The 21,278-nt window shown below is 42.0% G+C and overlaps 1 protein-coding gene across 3 annotated transcripts in view; it reads left to right on the forward strand.

The window, feature by feature from the left end:
* usp9 (ubiquitin specific peptidase 9) overlaps positions 1 to 21,278 on the forward strand; it is a 49,447-nt gene that overhangs the window by 15,489 nt on the left and 12,680 nt on the right. For all 3 annotated transcript variants that reach the window (XM_083996621.1, XM_083996623.1, XM_083996622.1), the window contains exons 11-37: positions 1,650 to 1,754; positions 1,910 to 2,116; positions 2,231 to 2,367; positions 5,026 to 5,159; positions 5,279 to 5,369; positions 5,853 to 5,966; positions 6,085 to 6,313; positions 7,011 to 7,106; positions 7,414 to 7,625; positions 8,005 to 8,245; positions 8,497 to 8,646; positions 8,927 to 9,047; positions 9,184 to 9,314; positions 11,496 to 11,774; positions 11,905 to 12,030; positions 12,830 to 12,967; positions 13,261 to 13,427; positions 13,577 to 13,685; positions 13,804 to 13,950; positions 14,249 to 14,395; positions 14,494 to 14,701; positions 14,791 to 15,011; positions 15,577 to 15,764; positions 15,855 to 16,028; positions 16,860 to 17,001; positions 17,138 to 17,894; positions 20,864 to 20,987. In XM_083996621.1, coding sequence (XP_083852747.1) covers positions 1,650 to 1,754; positions 1,910 to 2,116; positions 2,231 to 2,367; positions 5,026 to 5,159; positions 5,279 to 5,369; positions 5,853 to 5,966; positions 6,085 to 6,313; positions 7,011 to 7,106; positions 7,414 to 7,625; positions 8,005 to 8,245; positions 8,497 to 8,646; positions 8,927 to 9,047; positions 9,184 to 9,314; positions 11,496 to 11,774; positions 11,905 to 12,030; positions 12,830 to 12,967; positions 13,261 to 13,427; positions 13,577 to 13,685; positions 13,804 to 13,950; positions 14,249 to 14,395; positions 14,494 to 14,701; positions 14,791 to 15,011; positions 15,577 to 15,764; positions 15,855 to 16,028; positions 16,860 to 17,001; positions 17,138 to 17,894; positions 20,864 to 20,987 — 4,895 coding nt within the window. The remainder of the gene's footprint in view (positions 1 to 1,649; positions 1,755 to 1,909; positions 2,117 to 2,230; positions 2,368 to 5,025; positions 5,160 to 5,278; positions 5,370 to 5,852; positions 5,967 to 6,084; positions 6,314 to 7,010; positions 7,107 to 7,413; positions 7,626 to 8,004; positions 8,246 to 8,496; positions 8,647 to 8,926; positions 9,048 to 9,183; positions 9,315 to 11,495; positions 11,775 to 11,904; positions 12,031 to 12,829; positions 12,968 to 13,260; positions 13,428 to 13,576; positions 13,686 to 13,803; positions 13,951 to 14,248; positions 14,396 to 14,493; positions 14,702 to 14,790; positions 15,012 to 15,576; positions 15,765 to 15,854; positions 16,029 to 16,859; positions 17,002 to 17,137; positions 17,895 to 20,863; positions 20,988 to 21,278) is intronic.

The following is a 21,278-nucleotide window of genomic DNA, read 5'->3' on the forward strand; positions in this document are numbered from 1 at the left end:
TTTTATTGGATCCAATGGGCACAACTGGATGAAGACTTCCGTGCATGTTGTCTTCTCCAGAATACGACACTGCAGCATTGCTACTTGCTGCTTAACTGTGATATTACATAACATAGGGTGACTTAAGTGCGCCATAAAACAACAGAATCAGACACCTAAGTGAAACTAGCACAGTTTGTCATCTGGTTAAGGTTTTTTTTCAACTGTACCACAGTTTTTATTGTGGTAAGTTATAAACTTCAATCTGGCTTCCTTGCTCAGTTGTGCTTTTAGTTTACGTGGTGACCTTAACATCAACTTTCATTCTCCAAATGCCTCAGCATTTCTGCTGCCGACCATTTCACTTCATTTTATACCTGCATTTTGTGATCACGACACGCACTGCTGTAGATTTGGCTCTAGTGTGACCCAGAGCAGAAATGGAGTAGAGGTTTCTGGCACAACTTTAACCTACTTTTGAGGTGCATGAGGAAGGGACATAATCTGAGGAAGTCAAAATTATACTTGATACAGATGAAGCCTGAAATTGACAGGCTGCTGCAGCCTGTTGCACCAGCTCTGTGTAAGTTCTACCTGAAGTGTAAAGTCCACACTAAATGATACGTTGAAACTAGTTAAGGTAAAACTTAAGATGTATCTTTGTTTATTTGCACCACAGAGACTTACGTTTCATCTTAACAACATCTCAACTAAGCAAGAGGTAGTCACAGATGGTGACGTCATCACATTAAGTAGCCAATGAGAGAAAAGTATCATTCCTTGTGCAGCGTTTGTCATGTTTCTTGTGAAATCCTCCCTCAACGGGTCAACGACTGGGGGAAAAAAAACGGCGAGTCCGCCGCTTATTATGAGCGACTTCGGGCTTGTTTTACTGTGAAGTCGCTTATAAATATTGGTAGTCGTTGCGTGTTTTTTGGGCTTGTTGTTGAAGTGTAGTTGCTTATTTAGGCTTGTTTTTTTCACGTCTGATCCTGTTGTTCGGTCCGGAGCCCCCCATTCTACAGCGAATAGGTCAATGATCCGCTAATGATCCGCTGAATCTCCGCTTGTGGGAACCAAAACTGTGTCTATAAATCAAAATCATCATACATATCTAAAGGATGTAAACTGTAGGTAACACAGCTGGGAGAACCTGCTCTCTCTCCCCCTCCTCCAAATCATCCCACCTCTCCAAACGATGCTCCATGACGACCACTACGGATGACTTTACACCTGCTCAGAGCAAGGTGTAGGACTTAGGTTAAAACTTATGACTATGTTGGAACTATCTCAGCTGGTGGCTGGTGCAACACTTAAAATATTAATAGTGCGTAAACTCCATTCTAAACTAGTTACTTAAGTTCAAACTAGGCTACGTTTGAACTTACGCACAGCTGGTGCAACCCACTGCAGGTATCTTTTTTGAAAACGAGCTTCGAGAGGGAGACTGAAAGGAACACTCAGTCAAAGTACATGGTGCAAGTCAGGGCTTGTTTCCTGTAACTGAAACACAACTGCTGTTGTACGTCGCAGACAATACGTTGGCTGTTAATTGCCAGTTGTTCACAGCTGCAGCATTTCCCCGACACTGCTGAGACGTCTGCTGGTGTATGTCAGAAGTATTTTTGTTAACCCAACAGTCGGGTTTTGTTGTCTCTGTACATCTGCAGGCCGGTAAGCATGAGGCCATTGTGAAGAACGTCCACGACCTTCTGGCTAAGCTGGCGTGGGATTTCTCACCTGAGCAGCTTGATCACCTTTTTGACTGCTTCAAGGTGAGTTAGACTTGTGTTAATCAATTTGCATTTCGCTCCGGCTTAACCACATTGCAGGTGGATTCTTGCGTCACAACAACAACCTGCTTGTTGCACCCTCGTCTACTTTAACATCTGGGCTTGGCGCTCTCTTTTTTTTTTTTTTTGTTGCGCAGGCAAGCTGGACCAATGCCAGCAAGAAGCAGCGTGAAAAACTGCTGGAGCTCATCCGGCGCTTGGCTGAGGATGATAAGGATGGTGTGATGGCCCACAAGGTCCTGAACCTGCTGTGGAACCTGGCACACAGCGATGATGTGCCTGTAGACATCATGGACCAGGCTCTTAGTGCCCACATCAAGATATTGGATTACAGTTGCTCACAGGTATGTTGGGGGTGCTGATGAATATGCTTAAGAAGTAAATGGCATGCAGAATAACAGACAAGGAGCTTATTAAACTACTAACTTATACTGAGGATGTTTAATTTTCACCCACAGGACAGAGACACACAGAAAATCCAGTGGATAGATCGCTTCATAGAGGAACTACGAACCAATGATAAATGGGTGATTCCCGCCCTGAAGCAAATCAGAGAAATCTGTAGCCTCTTTGGAGAAGCTCCTCAAAACCTTAGGTAAGGTCATGGTAGAAATCAATTGTGTAGTGCAGCAACACATACAGGATAATCCTGATGTAGGCGAGTATGAAGCATTTATTTGTTTTAGTTTTTAGGCGTTTTATTCTGAATTATTGATACTTGTTTTGCACATAACCCATGATTGGGGCAAAAAAACAACAAGATTCTCTATTGTTGTGATTATCTGTAGCATTTATCACATTTGCACAAGACGTGTCAACTCTATTATTTAGTGCCCAGCACAGTAAGACAGGAGGTTTAGTGCCCTGACATCAACATTTCCCTCTGCAGATTATCCCAGTGCACTAATTAATCATCAGTGCTAACCAACCAGGCTGGGCAGTACACCAGAGATTTTACTACATTTTCTCACTGACAACAAATAAATCTCTCACTAAACCAAACTTTGCTCTGAACTACCAGACCTTGGCAGTTTTGGTATGCTCCGAGTCTGAGAGCATGTCCTCGCTGCGTGTGGTCCTGAAATTTTTTTCTCATTAGTTAGGATGCTTTGTGGCAAAGGGATGCTCATTTTTCTTTTGAGTACAATGAAAGGAGCTGAAAGGTGCATTGACTGTGTTTGCTTTGTTGTACTGTAACAAAGTGAAGGGTAACTACGGTTGAAAGAAGGCACTGGACTGTGTCGATAGAATCAGGTCTAACCTGAACCACGGCAAGTCTGTGCCTAAAACTAAAACAATCAATCAGTCGAAATGACCATTTGAGCTGCTGTTTGATCTAGCAGCTAATTAAAGTAATAGTCCTGAGAGTATTAGAAGTTGACATGAGTATTTTTAATTCACACACCTCGTCACAGCAGAAACCTTCACCTGTCAGAGTGAGAAAAGCACAGGTGTTGGTAATAAGATAAATGACGGCTCTGTTCTGCAGCTGCATTTACATTATGAAGATGTTGAAATCCATTCAGCTTAATGGTAACCAGCCCTCATCAATTTTATTATTCACACCTGTGCTTTTCACCTGTGACATGTCGAACTGTCTGCAGGAGAAGTGGAATCAAAAGTTAAGTTCAAGTCGTCAGGTAGCTGGAGTACCTAAACGAGAGAAATTTAAACTAGGGTTTAAAAATAAAAACATTAATTTAACATTATGGAAATCTGTGAGAATACTGATTGATTTGAGATCATACTGTTCAACATTATTCGTAAATTGTGTAGTGTTTTTTTAATAGTCACTAGAAAATATGTAGTATACAATGCCTGTTGTTTTTCAGAAAGAAAATGCCAATTAACATACAAACGAACTTAGTGGGGTAAGTTGAGTGCTAATTCCAGGGTTCTATCTATTTCTGTGTTGCGTCAAGTCTAACTTTCTCTTTGACATTTTTATAAAAAAAAAATACTATATAAAATGTAAATCGCTTAAGCAATTCTTCCTTGGGTTTCATCTCAAATGACTAATTCCTCATCCAAACCCCCGTTAATGTCACAGCTCAAGGATAGTTCAGTCAAGACTAAGACAAGACACTTTAATTCTAACTAATAGGAGAGCAAGTGTTCAAGTGCTCATCCATCACAGTCTTTGTAGGTCATAAACTTCGAAGAGAAAATGAGAACTAAAGAGAAGCATAGATGATATTGTAGATTTATAGAATTAAATGCTGCAACAGCCATAAAATCACACATTAATAAGTGTTGATAATCATTCATCATTGTTTATTACTATATTTGTATTTTTTTGTCATTTTAATTCATTTTTTATTTCAAGGATGCCTCAAATGCCTCATATTTTTTTATTTCTTTATTGAAGACAATTTCAGATAGATGATAATCAAGGTGTTGTAACCAATTTTAAGCCAATTCCCAAACCATGTATGAGGTGTGGTTCCACTAGATATCTTTTGGTAAACTCCATCTAATGTGCCAGGATATCTCTAGAGGCACCTGGTGGGAGTTTCTGTGCAGTTTTTCCTCAGTAGTGAACACAAGCCATAGTGCACGTCCTTTTAAACTAGTCACTTACACAAGGTAAATAAAAGGTCCTTTGAGATGGAGCCCCATTCTTCCTGATGCCAGCTCCTTTCAGCTCAAATCATTCAATGCAAAATATCAGGGGTATTTCATGCCTTCGACCCACTTATGTTTCAACTTGAGAAATGTAATGACTCTTGAATGTGTTTGTAGTTGTACTATTGATCTTAACTGGAGTCATTGCATTACAGCAGCAGTTAGATAAACTTGAACCACCTCTTGGTTCCTATTTCTTTTTACTACTAGACCTTTTTTAGTTTAAATTTCCAGGTGGTTCCTGGTTATTTGTAGCTATTGAATTTGCATTAGTCTTGTTTAGTTCTTATGGTTGGTTTTCAAACCCAAAACTTTTTAAAGTGGAAACAAGGCAGGAAATGTCCTGTACTGATATGACCTCTTCTGCTGGTTATTCTACGACATGCATACACACACCCACACACACACACACAAACAAATGTACTCTAAAAGCTGCTTTCTTTATGTCCGTGATAGACACAAATGAGAAATCAGTCATTATGTTTTTTCTTAATCAGAAATTGTACAACTTAAAAGATTTTCAACATTGTCTTAATTCATTCTTTGTTTTTCAGTCTTTAACTTCCTCACTAAAAACCTGTTTTTGCTCTCCTTACATCCACCACTCCTCCCGCTGTTGTCTCCTCAGTCAAACCCAGAGAAGTCCTCATGTGTTTTACCGCCACGACCTGATAAACCAGCTGCAGCATAACCATGCCCTGGTGACCCTGGTGGCTGAAAACCTCTCAGCCTACATGGAGACCATGAGGCAGTTCTCCAAAGGTGCTTCGTGATAGTCAGACTATTTCATTTCATTGTTGTTTCAGTGCACAGCTGTTGGGTTCAGGGTTTTTACGCTCTTGTCTGGACTGGTCTGACTGGTTGTGTGTGTGCTTTTACAGAAGAGCAAGCCGAGTTTGACCCCCAGACAGTCAGGCCAGGAAGCCGCTACAGCCATGTCCAGGAAGTACAGGAACGACTCAACTTCCTGAGGTACAGCTCAATCTGAACCATCTCATACAGTCAGTTATAGTCTTGTAAAAGGTGAGGCTACAACTACATGTAAGCTGAAACTCTTTGTGTTTAATGATTTTTATTAAAAGCAAATTAAAAATTGAGCTCCACTCAGGTTGCCCAGCTGTCGGTAGTTTGGATTCATCTGTTTCTGTCGGAGAGTATTCATGCGTTGTAATAATACAGTGAAGAAAATAGAGCACAGACACACAGTGTGTCTGGGAGCCACGCATTACATTCCCAGACTGGTCCGTGGCCACTTTAGCTGCTTTGTTGAAGTACCTTGTTCAAGGACAATGGTGGATAATTGGAGAGGGCCAAGTAGTACCCAGTGACTTCACCCCACCGACAATTATGATTCAGGTCTGGAACCAAAGCTGTGGCCTTCATAAGTGCGTTTCTCTAACCTCCAGGCCACCAGTGTCCACTATTGATTTTCTTTCTTGTTATTTTTTTTGTCAGGTTCCTGCTAAAGGACGGCCAGTTGTGGCTTTGTGCCCCTCAGGCCAAACAGATCTGGAAGTGTCTGGCTGAGAACGCCGTGTTTCTCTGTGACCGCGAGGCCTGCTTCAAATGGTTTGTTTTTTTCATCTCATTTGGCCTTTTTTTGGCGTGTATTAATTTCCTTAAACTAATCAAGCGGACGTGTTAGATCAGAACGCCGTGTTAACTTTGCTGCAACACAACACACCAGGTACTCCAAGCTGATGGGCGATGAACCGGACCTGGACCCGGACATCAACAAGGACTTCTTTGAGAACAACGTTCTGCAGTTGGACCCGTCTCTGCTGACGGAGAATGGCATGAAGTGCTTTGAGAGGTTCTTCAAGGCTGTCAACTGCAGGGAGGGCAAGCTGGTCGCGAAGCGCAGGGCCTACATGATGGATGACCTGGAACTAATAGGCTTGGACTACCTCTGGAGGGTGAGCAGATTTGTTGCAGCAGTCGCACAAAGGCAGATGTTTTTGTTTATTCTCCTTGTGGCTGAAGTGAACGTCCCCAGTGTCTCATCGTATACACGAAGGGACTGTGTTCTGTTTGCTACAATAACATTAGAGAAGAAACAACAGTGCTATCGTACATATTGCTTTTTCTACTTCTGTCATGCAAAAGTTTGGGCACAGTGTGAACAGTTCAGCAAGTGGAAGATGAAATGATCTCCAAAAGGCATGAAGTGACAGAAGATACATTCCCTTTACATTTTAAACAATATATATATATATTTTTAATTTTCATCTTTTACATTTTCAAAATGATAGAAAAGGAAAAGGGCATGCAGCAAAGGTTTGGCCACTCTGCATAGTGTTGCACAGTGTGTGTAAATAGTAAATAGCTTGTCTGATACCTTGGTTAAAGTTATCTTAGAGCTCAAGTCTCATGTGTTTCCCATTCTTCTGCAGGCTGCTGCTTTGTTTCCCCTTTTCACTCTAAAATTGTACAAAACAAAAATAATACACGGATATTGCTTGAAATATTGCAAAAGAGTGTTTCATGTTTAACTTTATGCCTTTTGGAGATCATTTCATCTTCTACTTACTTTATTTATTTTGACCAGGGATCACTGTATGATGGAGGATGCAGTTTTTAATGTCATTTTTTCCATATTCTTCTCTCAACCAGGTGGTAATTCAAGGAAGTGATGACATCGCTAGCCGTGCAATAGACCTGCTCAAAGAGATCTATACCAACCTTGGACCAAAATTACAAGTCAATCAGGTACGGGCAACGTTCTGGTTTAGGTTTAGGTTCTGTTGGATATTTATTGGGGCTAGAAAACTGGGAACATATAGGGGTTAAGTATGTGTTTTGAGGTCACTTCTTTTTTTTGTAATTCACTTTTTAACCGTGCAACAACAAAAGGAACAACATATATGAATGTGAACAATGACAGGAACAAAACAACATAACATAAAACCCACACATAACAAAAAAAGCTCACCACAAAATACTTACATAAGCTAAACTAATCCAAACATAAAAATACTTCAGTGTCTTTATTGTTTTATTCTCTTCTTCCCTGCAGGTTGAAATTCACGAGGATTTCATCCAGTCGTGTTTTGACCGTCTGAAGGCGTCCTATGACACGCTGTGTGTGTTGGACGGGGACAAAGACAGCATCAACTGCGCGCGTCAGGAGGCCATCCGCATGGTGCGGGTTCTCACTGTACTCAAAGAGTACATCAATGAGTGTGACAGTGACTACCATGAGGAGAGGACTATACTCCCCATGTCCAGGTACGGTCACAAAGAAACAGCTCTACTTTTATCATAACTATATGATCACACATCGACAGGGTGACGCTTTCACATTAAAATAGAATCAAAGTCACCAAAGATTTTTTAAGAGTGTTTGGTTTAATTGATTTAGAATAAACCAAACCAACATTTGCACCAAAACGGGCACTGCAGTCAACTTTTTTCTGGGTGAAATATTATAATTCATGTAAAGTACCTACTCAAAATTCAATAAATTATTGCACAATGTAACTGCAGCCCTCTGTTTTCCCCTTTTTAAGTGTGTGCTTTATTATAATCTATTTTTACCTTGTACCTCTCAGTGAAATAAACAAGGTGGCATGTATTAATAAATCTCTTTATTCCATTTCTCTTGCAGAGCTTTCCGTGGGAAACATATCACGTTGATCGTACGTTTCCCCAACCAGGGGCGTCAGGTAGACGACCTGGACATCTGGTCTCACACCAACGACACAATCGGTTCAGTTCGGCGCGGCATCCTGACCAGGATCAAAGCCAATGCTGCACACACTAAGATCGAGCTCTTCATTGGTGGAGAGGTTGTTGATCCGGCTGACGACAGGAAGCTGATTGGACAGCTGAATTTGAAGGACAAAACGGTGAGAATGTACTCCCGACAAAAAGAAATATTCTATTGAAAGTGCTGCACTCGCTACACTTTTTTTTTTTTTTTTACATACATGAAAGAAGTGCTTCTGTTTCCAACGTGAATTGATAAAATGAGATTGCAGCCGTCTAAATAACATCTGCAAGCCCAGATGAATGTCTGCGTCTTAGAAATCAAGTGTGTTTCATCCATTTGAACTGTTGAACAAAAACTGTTGTGTGTGTGTGTTTTTCTTTTCTATAGTTGATCACGGCCAAGCTGACCCAGGTGAGTGCCAACATGCCTTCAAGCCCAGACAGCTCTTCTGACTCATCCACCGGCTCTCCTGGTAACCACGGCAACCACTACAGTGATGGACCCAACCCTGAAGTGGAGAGTTGTCTTCCTGGAGTGGTGAGTGTAAAAAAGCACAGGCACTAAATACACACACATACACACACACACAAAACTATTTCAATGTTGCTTCTAAACAGCCTTGAATACAACGGTAGAGTGATTCTGCAATTAAATCGTTAATCCTTCTGTGTAGGAATCTATTCCACACAGGGAAATGAGAGTGTGAAACGGTCTCTCGACGGCAGTTTCTGTTATTTTTAAAAGCGAACGTCATCTATGATCAGTCTTTTCACAGCCACAATCTTAACACCGTTTGTATTGCCACATTTTCTTCCAGATTATGTCGCTGCATCTGCGCTACATCTCCTTCCTGTGGCAGGTGGCCGACCTGGGCTGCAACCTCAACATGCCTCTGCTCAGAGACGGAGCTCGAGTTCTCATGAAACTCATGCCGCCAGGTATACCTGCAACTGTGCTCGCAATATTTCCTTCTCAACAAATTCACTTGAGGAAAAACACACACCTACACAAGCTCACACAGCCAACAGTGGGTCAGTACCAAGTGTGTGTTTTTTTTTTTTTTTGTATCCTCAGATAACACTACAGTGGAGAATCTGAGAGCTGTGTGTCTGGACCATGCCAAGCTTGGTGAGAACAGCCTCAGTCCTTCGCTGGACTCGCGCTTCTTCGGCCCGTCACCCTCACAAGTGCTCTACCTCATCGAGGTGAGTGTCACTGTACCTTTGCATCACAAGTGCTGATAAATGTGCCCATGTTTGCATTTATTGCCCCAAGCTATTGTAATGTGTGTACTAGGGTTGTCAAGAGAACCAATACTTCGGTACCAAGTCGATGCCAACACATAAAAAATACCTTGGTACCTCGGTATTGTGAGTACCGGATATACAACTTTTCCTTCGGCGGGTCATGTCGGGAGTGACACAGGCAGTATACGTGCGTGAGTCTGAGCTCATGTAAACATGCCATGCCATGTGTCTTTTTACGGCCAGTAGTGCGGCATTTGGACCGAGTGAAAACAAACTGCTTCTTCTTAACGTTATGTTGATGTCGGCTCTTTAAATTCTGTGCAGTTTGAGAAGCTGTTGAATCACAGTGATGCTTAAATACAAGAAAGTTTGATGTGAAACAGTTAAAAAAAAAAAAAAAAAAAAAAATTTAAAAGTAGGCCTTGTGACTTTAGAAGCACGTGGGTTCTGTTTGGTTTTTTAAATTGTGGTATCGAATAAGTATCGAGATACGCTGAAATTCACTGGTATTGTTACTGACTACTGAAATTCTGGTATCGTGACAAGCCCTAGTGTGAGTAGCAGCGCCAAGACCCCATTAGTAATTTGATTTGATTTATTTATTTAGCACAATTTTAAAACAGTGCAAGGAGGGAACGAAGCCTAGGAGGCTTGTACAAAGTTCCACTCCCATCATCATAGAATTACATTAACTCAAGATAAACAATGAGAAATGTAATCATGATATAATACTTGGATATGTTGTAGATTACTAGGATTACAACTAATAAGTAAAACATATAATACTATTATGATATTTATATACAAAACAATAGGGATGAGCGAGTACAGCATTATCTGTATCTGTATCTGTTAACCATATGAATTATCTGTATCTGTATCTGTCCTCGGAGTGGGCGGGGCCTAAACCGGAAGTGGGCGGGGTTTAACCCAGAAGTGGGTCGGGTTGTCTTGAAATGGGCGAGGCTTTAACCGGTATGTTATTTTAAGCATGCAATTGACATGGGTTGATCAGAAATTGTTATAGTTATTGCTAATTAGAAAACTATTTACAGGACAGCATCAGCATTGAGCTTCAGATCAATGGTTTTAATCACGATAGCAAACAAACTATTTACACAACAAGTTTTGCAACAATGAATACAACACATGCGGTTGCAATTATGAAGGAAAATGTAAGAGTTTTCATACTCAACAACTTTTTTTTTTTACTTTTAATTTTTTTTAATGATCAGTGTGATTTTTCTTTATTTTATTTTATTTTATTTCCAAACCAGGTGTGTGTGTGTGTGTGTGTGTGAGTGAGTAAGAGAGAGACAGAGACAGCTGAGTGTCAGCTACTCTCTGTGTATCACTCATTATTCTGTATCACTGATCATGAGAGAGAGAGGGGAGGGGGGAGAGAGTGTAGCTTAATTTGTAATTTATACCACTACTACTTTTTTATGAAATACAGCAAGAAAGTGTCAGACACTCAGTGCGTGAAGTTAAAAAAATGGTTAGAGCCAGCTGACGGTAAAAAATAAAATAAAAAACTATGACGACCGGTAGAGAGAGGGAGAAACAGAGAGAGAGAGAGCGTGTGTGTGAAAAAAAAAAAAAATCTCCGACAGGCAGAGACGCAACGCGAGTCGGCACCACGTCTGAACGAACCCACGTTTACCAGAACTCTACTGGTTAATAAGTAAGTAGCTGAAGTAATAACAAACCTGAAGCTGAAGAAACACTAAACGTTAAGAGAAAAGACCGGCGAACCTGAGTGACTGAGGGAGAGACAGACAGCTGTCAGCTGTTCTGTGTGTGAGTGATCAGAGCGGGACACAGTAACACACCTGCATGTGTGTAGGGGAGGGGCTGTAGCCTATCACAGAACGCAGACACAGTCAGCTATCCAATGAGGATATTCATTCAATCTTTTTTTTTTTTTTTTCCGAGCACAGATATTGACTCGTATTACTCGTTTAATACTCGTACTCGGCAAAAGTGCATTATCCGTACCGGATACTCGTTTCAGCCGAGTATCCGGCTCAACTCTACAAAACAATAATACTACCCTGCTGTGTGAGTCCAGTCTCACTGTTTCTGCGCCGTCTCTGTCCATATATTAAACGCTTCATACTCTGCTTCTGCTTGCTCCAGGTTGTCTATGCTTTGCTGATGCCAGCCAGTGCCACTCTGGGTGAGGACGCGAGCGACTTCCAGTACAACTTCTTGAAGAGCGGCGGGCTGCCCCTGGTGTTGAGCATGCTCACCAGGAACAACTTCCTACCGTCGGCGGACATGGAGACGCGGCGTGGGGCTTACCTTAACGCGCTGAAGATCGCCAAGCTCCTCCTCACCGCCGTGGGCTTTGGACACGTGAAGGCTGTAGCCGAGGCCTGCCAGCCCAACGCCGAGGGAAATATTCCAGTCTCTCCGGTTAGGCCACACGCATAACTCACATAGACATACCTGCGTAACTGCTTCCTCAATGGTTGGCTGCCATATCTCTACTGACATGCTGTTATTTTTCTCCACACGACCGTCACCTGCCCTGCATTGTCTACAGATAAACCAGGCCACCCATGACCAGGCTCTGGTCCTCCAGAGCGCCCTGCAAAACATCCCCAACCCCGCGTCAGAGTGCATGCTGCGCAACGTAGCCATCCGCCTGGCTCAGCAGATTTCTGATGAGGTAACAGAGAACTTAATTCATTTGTAATTTTCCAATTATCATATTCTCTGTCTTACAAAGTAACAAAGAACTTTATGTTGGTAATAACTTTATGGTAATTCACTTAATTTTTTATATACAGTGCCAATTTTAGGTTTAAAGTTTAAATAAAGGTACCGTAGTTGTCTTCTCTTGAAATTGTGATATTTAATGTAATATTGTTTAGTGGTGTGCATCTTCACCGGCCTCACAATTCAATTTGATTACGATTCACCAGTCTACAATTCGGTTCAATTCGATTATACGATACATCTCAATGCATTTCCATGCATCACATCCTCAATTTTCTATGTTGCCACACATATTTATTAGACTATTTATGTTAATTAATGAAAAAGCCATAACTTTTTATTTACATATTAAATAAAATAGAAAATATAATTCAAATGCATTTCCACAGTACAACAGCTTCCTTTGAGTCTGAACACGCAAAGAAAAAGAAAAGGCCGAGCCTACTTAAAAGTGCACTTGTTCATTTCTCAAAAACAAAACATAAATCTTGGCATTATGCTTTAAAATAAAATAAAAATAAATCACGGTTTCTGTATGTGAACAACACCATCAAACTTGAATGAATGATTTGAATTTAAAAATCGATTATGTGACATAACTGCATCCACTCAGAATCGTCCCATTGTTACACACCAACAATATATACGGTGCCGAAAAGATGCATTGAGATTCTCAAAGTGTATGAGAGCAAGAAAATCTATTTTTGTTGCGTGTTACTGTTTGTAATAATAGATACTATTTTCACCAGAATTTCTTCCAGGCATCAAAGTACATCCCAGACATTTGTGTGATCCGAGCGGTACAGAAAATAGTGTGGGCATCAGGCTGCGGTACGGTGCAGCTCGTCTTCAGTTCCAATGAAGAAATCAGCAAGATTTATGAGAAGGTAAATAAATGTTGAGTTATGTTTGGATGGTTCTGTTTTCTTGAGAGTTGGGATTAAATGTCGTCCAAATATTTTAGAAAACATCACAAGAGCACATTAGAGTGGTGGTTGACTTCCACAGTGGTTAGAGTCTCTGCTGCACAGTCAGCAGGCATTAATAGATACACAGACTGTTGTATGACCTAAGAGGCAGGGCAGTAAAAGCTAATTTTTTTTAAAAGGGCACTAATATAAAAAGCAAAGCAGTATCCATTTTTCATGATATCTTTTAAAATCTTTCTGTTTCTCATTAGACAAATGCAGCGAAGGAGCCAGATGGTGAAGATGAGCAGGTGTGCTGCGAGGCCCTGGAAGTGATGACACTGTGCTTTGCCCTCATGCCCACGGCTCTGGACACACTCAGTAAGGAGAAGGCTTGGCAGACCTTCATCATCGACTTGCTGCTGCACTGCCATAGCAAGTGAGTCTGTCAGCTCGTTTATGCTGAAACATGAGTGAGCCGACTGAAAAAGAGAAACAACCTCGCCGTCAACTACAGCCTTTTTACAGTTTGGACTCGATTTAACGAGGCTGACGTCGTTGTTGTTGTTGTTGTTGTGTCTTGGACAGATCTGTTCGTCAGATGGCCCAGGAGCAGTTTTTCCTGATGGCGACTCGGTGCTGTATGGGCCATCGACCCCTCCTCTTCTTTATCACCCTCCTCTTCACTGTGTTAGGGGTGAGTGGCTGTTTTTTTGCTTTGTGTTTTTCAATCATTTCTCTTTTTTCGGTGTCGTAGTGACAGTTAACTGCTTACAAGTTCACTAATGTCAAACTGTCCATGTCTGTGTTCCCAGAGTACAGCCAAGGAGCGAGCCAAACACGCTGGGGACTATTTCACTTTGCTCAGACATCTGCTGAACTATGCCTATAACAGCAACATCAACCTGCCAAATGCTGAGGTGCTGCTCAACAACGAGATCGACTGGCTGAAGAGGATAAGGGTAAAACATTTTTTAAAAAGCCTATTGATATACTGTATGCCCATTATTTGTTTTTAATCTTAGGCAAGGCAGCTTTATTTATATAGCACATTTCATACCAAGGGGCAACTCAGTGTGCTTTACATGAAAACAAAACATCTAACAGTAAGAATTGGAAACGGGAAAAATAACAACATAAAACTCAGAATAGTAAAAATTGGATACATTCAACATACAGTTAAAAGCAAGAAACAAGAACGTATGTTGTAACAAAACACAATTTTAATCGGTTGAAACACTTAATGATATTATTTTGCAGGATGAGGTTAAGAGGACCGGGGAGACCGGTGTGGAGGAGACGATCCTGGAGGGCCACCTGGGGGTCACCAAAGAACTTTTAGCCTTCCAGACACCAGAGAAGAAATATTACATCGGCTGTGAGAAGGGAGGAGCGAATCTCATAAAGGTAAATTAAATGGTCAATATAGAAAATGAAAAATTCCTCTTCTTCTTCTTATAACATGACTAAGAACCCGTCTCTCTCCTTTTCTTCTTCTTCTTTAGGAGCTGATTGATGACTTCATCTTCCCAGCATCTAATGTTTACCTGCAGTACATGAAGAGTGGGGAGTTCCCCACAGAGCAGGCCATCCCAGTGTGCAGCACCCCCGCCTCCATCAACGCCGGCTTCGAGCTCCTGGTGGCGCTGGCTGTCGGCTGTGTCCGCAACCTCAAGCAGATAGTTGACACTCTGACAGACATGTACTACTTAGGTAGGCGGGAACCCAGTGCAGCACTTTCACTGATGATTTGTAAATTACAATACGCTTGGATTAATTCTTTTTCCTTGCCTCTCTACCAGGTTGTGAAACACTGACGGAGTGGGAGTACCTGCCTCCGGTCGGACCGCGGCCCAACAAAGGTTTTGTTGGCCTGAAGAACGCCGGAGCCACCTGTTATATGAACTCAGTCATTCAACAGCTGTACATGATCCCTCCCATCCGCAACGGCATCCTGGCCATCGAGGGCACCGGCACCGATGTGGACGACGACATGTCAGGGGACGAGAAGCAGGAGAACGAGGTACCGTGAGAGTTTATATTCCATCCGTCGGTGCGTTTACATGCACAGCCAAGTCGAGTTGAGCGTCTTGTTGGAGTTCTGTCCTTGTCCCAGTTTACATGCAACAGGGAAAATCGAATAATTGACGGTGTCCTCCTCCTCAGGTGAAATCAGCCCAGGCGGTTCAGGCTTCTATGCTACATTCTCTGCTGTCTCTGCTGTTGTGAAGCATGCGCACATGCATTGTCCAGTTTAACTCCGATTAAGGCGTATACATGCAGACGAAAACCGGTTTACAATCGCCAATTGTCTGGTTTCCAATTTCAAGATCAAGAGTCAAGAGTCAGTCAGAGATACTTTATAAATCCATAAAGGAAATTGTAGTGTCACAGCAGCAGCATCTCATACAGACCGACGGACACAAAAGAAAACAACAACCACGAAATACAACTATCAAATAAAACAGATTTTTAAAACTCACGCGTTTACTTGCACTTAATTTATTCCAGTTATACTCGGATTAAGGCCATAATTGTATTTTTTCCAACTGTCATGTAAGCGTCCTGCGTGTTTTCTGTCTCCACAGAGTAACGTGGATCCTCGGGATGAGGTGTTCAGCTACCACCATCAGTTTGACGATAAGCCCTCCAGTAAGTCAGAGGACAGGAAAGAGTACAACATCGGGGTGCTGCGTCACCTACAGGTCATCTTTGGCCACCTGGCTGCATCCAGACTGCAGTACTACGTCCCTAGGGGATTCTGGAAACAGTTCAGGTACTTTAATGATTCAGTCATTTTAAATGGCCGCTGGTTGTAAATTGTTTCACATTTGAAGATGACCTTATGGTTCCCCTTACTTTACAGGTTATGGGGTGAACCAGTGAATTTGAGGGAGCAGCATGACGCGCTGGAGTTTTTCAACTCTTTGGTGGACAGTCTGGACGAGGCCCTGAAAGCCCTGGGCCATCCTGCCATGCTCAGCAAAGTGCTGGGAGGGTCCTTTGCTGACCAGAAGATCTGTCAGGGTTGCCCCCACAGGTGAGTCCAGTCTTTCCTACGGCTGCCCCCAAAAAAGTCGACCAAATTTCATCGGTTTGTCTTGTCAAAATTAAGTCAGAATCTGTATGACAGAACTGTGTATGAAAGGCTAGAGGGCTTTTAATTTAAAGGGCCAGATACAAGAAGTCGAGACACTCAGTCACTGTCAGTTTTTTTTTTTTTTACACAACAGGTCCCTGTGATTTCGCGTTTGTGAGACAGTTAACTATTAATCAAGTTCATAAGCTGTGTGATGTGTGAGACTATGGCAGGACTCTCGGAGATGAGAGATGGTGAAACGCTGTTAAACACCGCAATAATAATGTTTCTTTCTGTGCTAGACTATGGCGGGCCCAAACGAGACTATATCCATGTTTCCATCCACACGTTTTTATTCGCATTAAGCAATATCAAATTGGAAATACAATTTTAAAAAGAATTGAAACGCCTTAAATTGCAAGAAAATAATTCAACACACCAATATGATCGCAAAACAGCACGTGCCGTCATTACGCATATCTTTTTATTCGATTTAAAGGACTCAGATGGAAACGAACTTGAAGCGGCATTATTTGCATTTATATTTTTATCGATATTTAGATAATTAGATTGCCAAGTGGATGGAAACATGGTTTGTGGCGGGCCGCCATAGTCAAATTAATTAATGGGAAACACTGTTATCTGTGACTTTTAGTCGACTAATCGCCCAAGGATCAAAGAAAATCTTTAGTCGGGGGGGCAGCCCTAATCTTTCCTCTTGTGTTCAGTCACTTGAAATGATCTGTGGTTCGATTTCTTCTTGCCTAATAATGATTATTTGTGTGCTGTCAGGTATGAGTGTGAGGAGTCGTTCACAACGCTCAACGTAGACATTAGAAACCACCAGAACCTGTTGGACTCCATGGAGCAGTACGTTAAAGGAGACCTGCTGGAGGGAGCCAACGCCTACCACTGTGAGAAGTGTAATAAGAAGGTGAGGACGGAGTTCATCTGGCAGCTCCCGAACGAGCCATGAGGGAAAATAGGAGGAGGCTCGTTTTAATGATCTGTTTTCTCACCCTCATTAACGAAGGAGCTAATCTCAATGTTTGCTGCTCTTCCCTCGTCAGGTGGACACAGTGAAGCGCCTGCTGATTAAGAAGCTGCCGCCGGTGCTGGCCATCCAGCTGAAACGCTTCGACTACGACTGGGAGAGGGAGTGTGCCATCAAGTTCAACGACTACTTCGAGTTCCCCAGGGAGCTGGACATGGAGCCGTACACGGTGGCCGGCGTGGCCAAGTTGGAGGGCGATGACGTCAACCCGGAGAACCAGGTGATCCAGCAGAACGAGCCCTCTGAACCGACACCGCCGGGCAGCTCCAAGTATCGTCTGGTGGGAGTGCTGGTCCACTCAGGCCAGGCCAGCGGCGGACATTACTACTCGTACATAATCCAGAGGAACGGCGGCGACGGAGAGAAGAACCGCTGGTATAAGTTTGACGATGGCGATGTGACTGAGTGCAAGATGGACGATGAGGAGGAGATGAAGAACCAGTGCTTTGGAGGGGAGTACATGGGCGAGGTGTTCGATCATATGATGAAAAGGATGTCGTACCGGAGGCAGAAGCGCTGGTGGAACGCCTACATCCTATTCTATGAGCGTATGGACTCACTGGACAAGGACAGCGAGCTTGTCAAATACATCTCGGAGCTGACCATCTCCTCCACCAAGCCGCATCAGGTCAAGATGCCTGGTGTCATCGAGTGCAGCGTCCGCAAGCAGAACGTCCAATTCATGCACAACCGAATGCAATACAGCCTGGAATATTTCCAGTTCATTAAGAAACTTCTGACCTGTAACAGTGTCTATTTAAACCCTCCTCCAGGTACGCATCCTTTTTTTGTGTGTATGCTGCTGCTAAGTGGGGTTTTTTTTGTTTATTTTTCACGTGTCAAAGTTATAAAGATGCAACATAGGATCCAAGACGATGTGAAGGAGAAATGCTACAAGAACGTTTTATACATCGTAGAAACAAACATGGTTTAACATGATTTAACAGCACAACGCGTTACAAAAGCTCTAGAAATTATTATTTGTGCTAAACGCTCACTCACTCACATTAAAAGCGTATTAATAGGTCATCAAAAATATACATTAACAAATCTGAGGGCACCACATGACAACATGAGTTGCAGTTAATTGAATGCAGAGCTACTTCTGTGGATCCTGTTTTTATTGTTTTATGATCAAACATAGAGAAATGGATCTAGGTAGGTCAGCTATTTGGGTTGTAGCTGCGTTTACTTATTGAACCAGGTAAGTAAGGCACATGGGTGAAGAAGACCTGACCAGGCCAAAATGGCAGCTAAAGAGGCACAGAGATAAATTAATGCTGAGAAAGCTGAAGTAAGCGGAAACCAGATGCAATCTTCTGACTGCATCACACATCTGTCAGCATGTTGACAGTAGCTCCCACTACATTATTTAATAACCACTCATTTCTCATAGATTCGACCACACTCATCCTCACTCTCAGCTTTTAATTTGATCTCAACTACCCACCTGTAAAGTATGTAGATAAATAAAGTAGTTAAAGTTAGTGTGACAGCAGGTATCTTAGAATATGCACACCTAACCACAGACTCATGAGGTGAAAACAATACCTGTGTGAATAGTGCAAACACGTCCAGTGTGTGAGTCCAGGTGCACAACAAAAAGCAAAGTAAGGGAAAGAGGAAAAAATGTTCGCACACTGGTAAATGCTCCCCAAAAATCAATGTTTTGATCTTCTCATATTTTCTTCAGGACTGACTAAGATCTTGAAAAGATGGAAACGTTCCACTTTAATACATTTTTGGGGAGCATTTACCACCTGCACCATGAATGTGATAGACAGACCATTAAACAAACAAGTAGTGTGTCTGTGTGTCATATTACATCACAAATTAACAACACCCCTGATAAACAGTGGTTGAAACACCGTAGTTAGAGTTGTTGAACCTTGGCGTGTGTGATCGTGAGAGCAACCGAATGTGATGCGTCATAGCTGCTGAGCATGACGTCACTCTCCAGCTGTGACGCTGCACATCCAATATCCCCTCAGGGCTTCTTTGATCATTCCCAGCACTGATGATGATGATGATGATGAATTCCTCATTGTGTTGTGTCCACTGTGGATTTCAAACCCTCTCTCTGTCTTAACGTTACAGAGCCTGCTGTTGTAGCTTTACCGCAAAATGTATGGCTCCCCTTGTCTCGTAAAATTACATTTCACAGTGATGCTAAAACACAGCGTCACTGTGGAAAGAGCTGGTCAATAGCATTTAGCAATTGGCTGCCAAGAACTGCACTGCCTCTGCATTTGGACGGTTAAAAGCACCAATGCATTATTAATGCAACCAGAGCCCAGTGATGGTTCACAGGAAAATTCACTTTTTAGAGCAGTCGTTAAGCACAGAAGATGCTCGATTGAGACTGAATGATTCAGAAAATCAAAAATACAAAGTCTCAGTAGGTTTCTTATGGAAACCCCTAAAGGGTCATACATGCATACATTTTATTTCCTCAGTTGTCCCGTGATACCGCGATAATTTTCCTCCGTTTTGTCATGATGATAAGATATTTTTCCTCCATTCCCGAGATAATGAGATAATTAATTTGAGAGATAATGAAAGAAACGTGATAGGCCTGAACAAGGTCTCCTTGAACACCCGATGTAGGTAATGTTAAGCCTAGTTCTCTCACTAGCGAGCCATCAAGTGAGCTGACAAACAGCTGTTGTAACATGAATTCATTCCTTGCACAAAACACAAACAAACAGAGAACTAGGCTTTCATTATATTTCACAAATACATTTTATCACCTCTGTTTTCCCAAGATAACAAGATAATTTATATGTATGCATGACCCTTTAGGGCTTCTGTAGTTTCTTACTCTGTACACAGACAGTATTTCACTTTCAAACATTTTCCCCAGCAGCAGCAGCGACACTATTTATTTATTTATTTATTTATTTATTTATTTAACAAACCAATTGTTCCGGTTTGGGCCGATCCACCTAGTGACCCAACACGCTGACCCAGTGTGTTCGTGTGGACGTGTGACTCGATACAGCATTGACCGGCTTTACCCAGACACGTTGACACGTTGTTTTGCAGCTTTTGCTCTGAGGCCTCAAAGCTGCCGTTTTGCATCCTGAGCTGACTGATTCTCAGTTGTTCTGTCATAGTTTACATTTTCTCTTTTTTCTAAAAGTTTTGGGCTTTTAGAAAAAATAAAACAACGATAAACAAATGGATTGAATAAGAATGAATGAGAATGTGATTTTCTGACATTCTGTATCTTTTACATCGCTATTGATAATCCAGTGTATATTAGCACAGGCTGAACAATCACATTTTCATTGTGTTGACTCTACTCTGGCAAACTGGAATTGACTTTCAGCTTTAGTTTGTTTACATACAGAAATCTTAACTGATTTTATTTGGAGCCCTCTAATTGGATGACACAATTGCATTTGACAAATGAAAATAAAACAGGAAGATAAAGCAGAAAGTCTGCTCTATGAGCTCATAGTGATCACTTCATTCCAAATCCAGTGTGTCGGGGTGCAGAGCCAAAACAAAGGAAACTGTGTCACTGCCCTGCTACATGCAGACACAGTGTAAACTTCTCTATGTCGTGGCGTGTCCTCTTTATATTCACAGATGAGTGTTTTTGCTTTGTGCTCTTGATCTCTGGCTGCAGCTTCATAAACTGTCGACAGCTAATGTTAATGCACTGAAAGAAAAATCGATCCAAATGACCTGGAAGGCTTTCACATGTTAATCATTGCTCTCTCTCTCTGTTTATCAGGACAAGACCATCTTCTGCCAGAGGCAGAGGAGATTGCTATGATAAGTGCTCAGCTGGCTGCTAGGTTCCTCTTCAGCACAGGTTTTCACACCAAGAAAGTAGTCCGGGGTCCTGCCAGTGACTGGTAAGCTTCCGCTGGGGCTGTGCTGCATCAATAGTGGTGTTTCCATTACCCCTAGAAATGCATAAAACATAAATATTGCAATAGAAAACTGGTAAAAACCTCTCAAATGTTGTCAAAACATCTTTACGCTCTCATGAGTTGGTGTTTTTTCAGACGTGTCGATATCAAAGTGTAATAGAAACACTTTTTTCGCATTTACACGTCACTCTGGGTCTGATAAGATGATGATGATCCCATTGGTAATTTTTTCCATTTCCCTTCCTCCTCCCTCTTTATCGTCTGTTTTGAGTC

The sequence above is a fragment of the Trachurus trachurus genome (genome assembly GCF_905171665.1).
Source record: "Trachurus trachurus genome assembly, chromosome: 21".
Classification (NCBI taxonomy): Eukaryota; Metazoa; Chordata; class Actinopteri; order Carangiformes; family Carangidae; genus Trachurus; species Trachurus trachurus.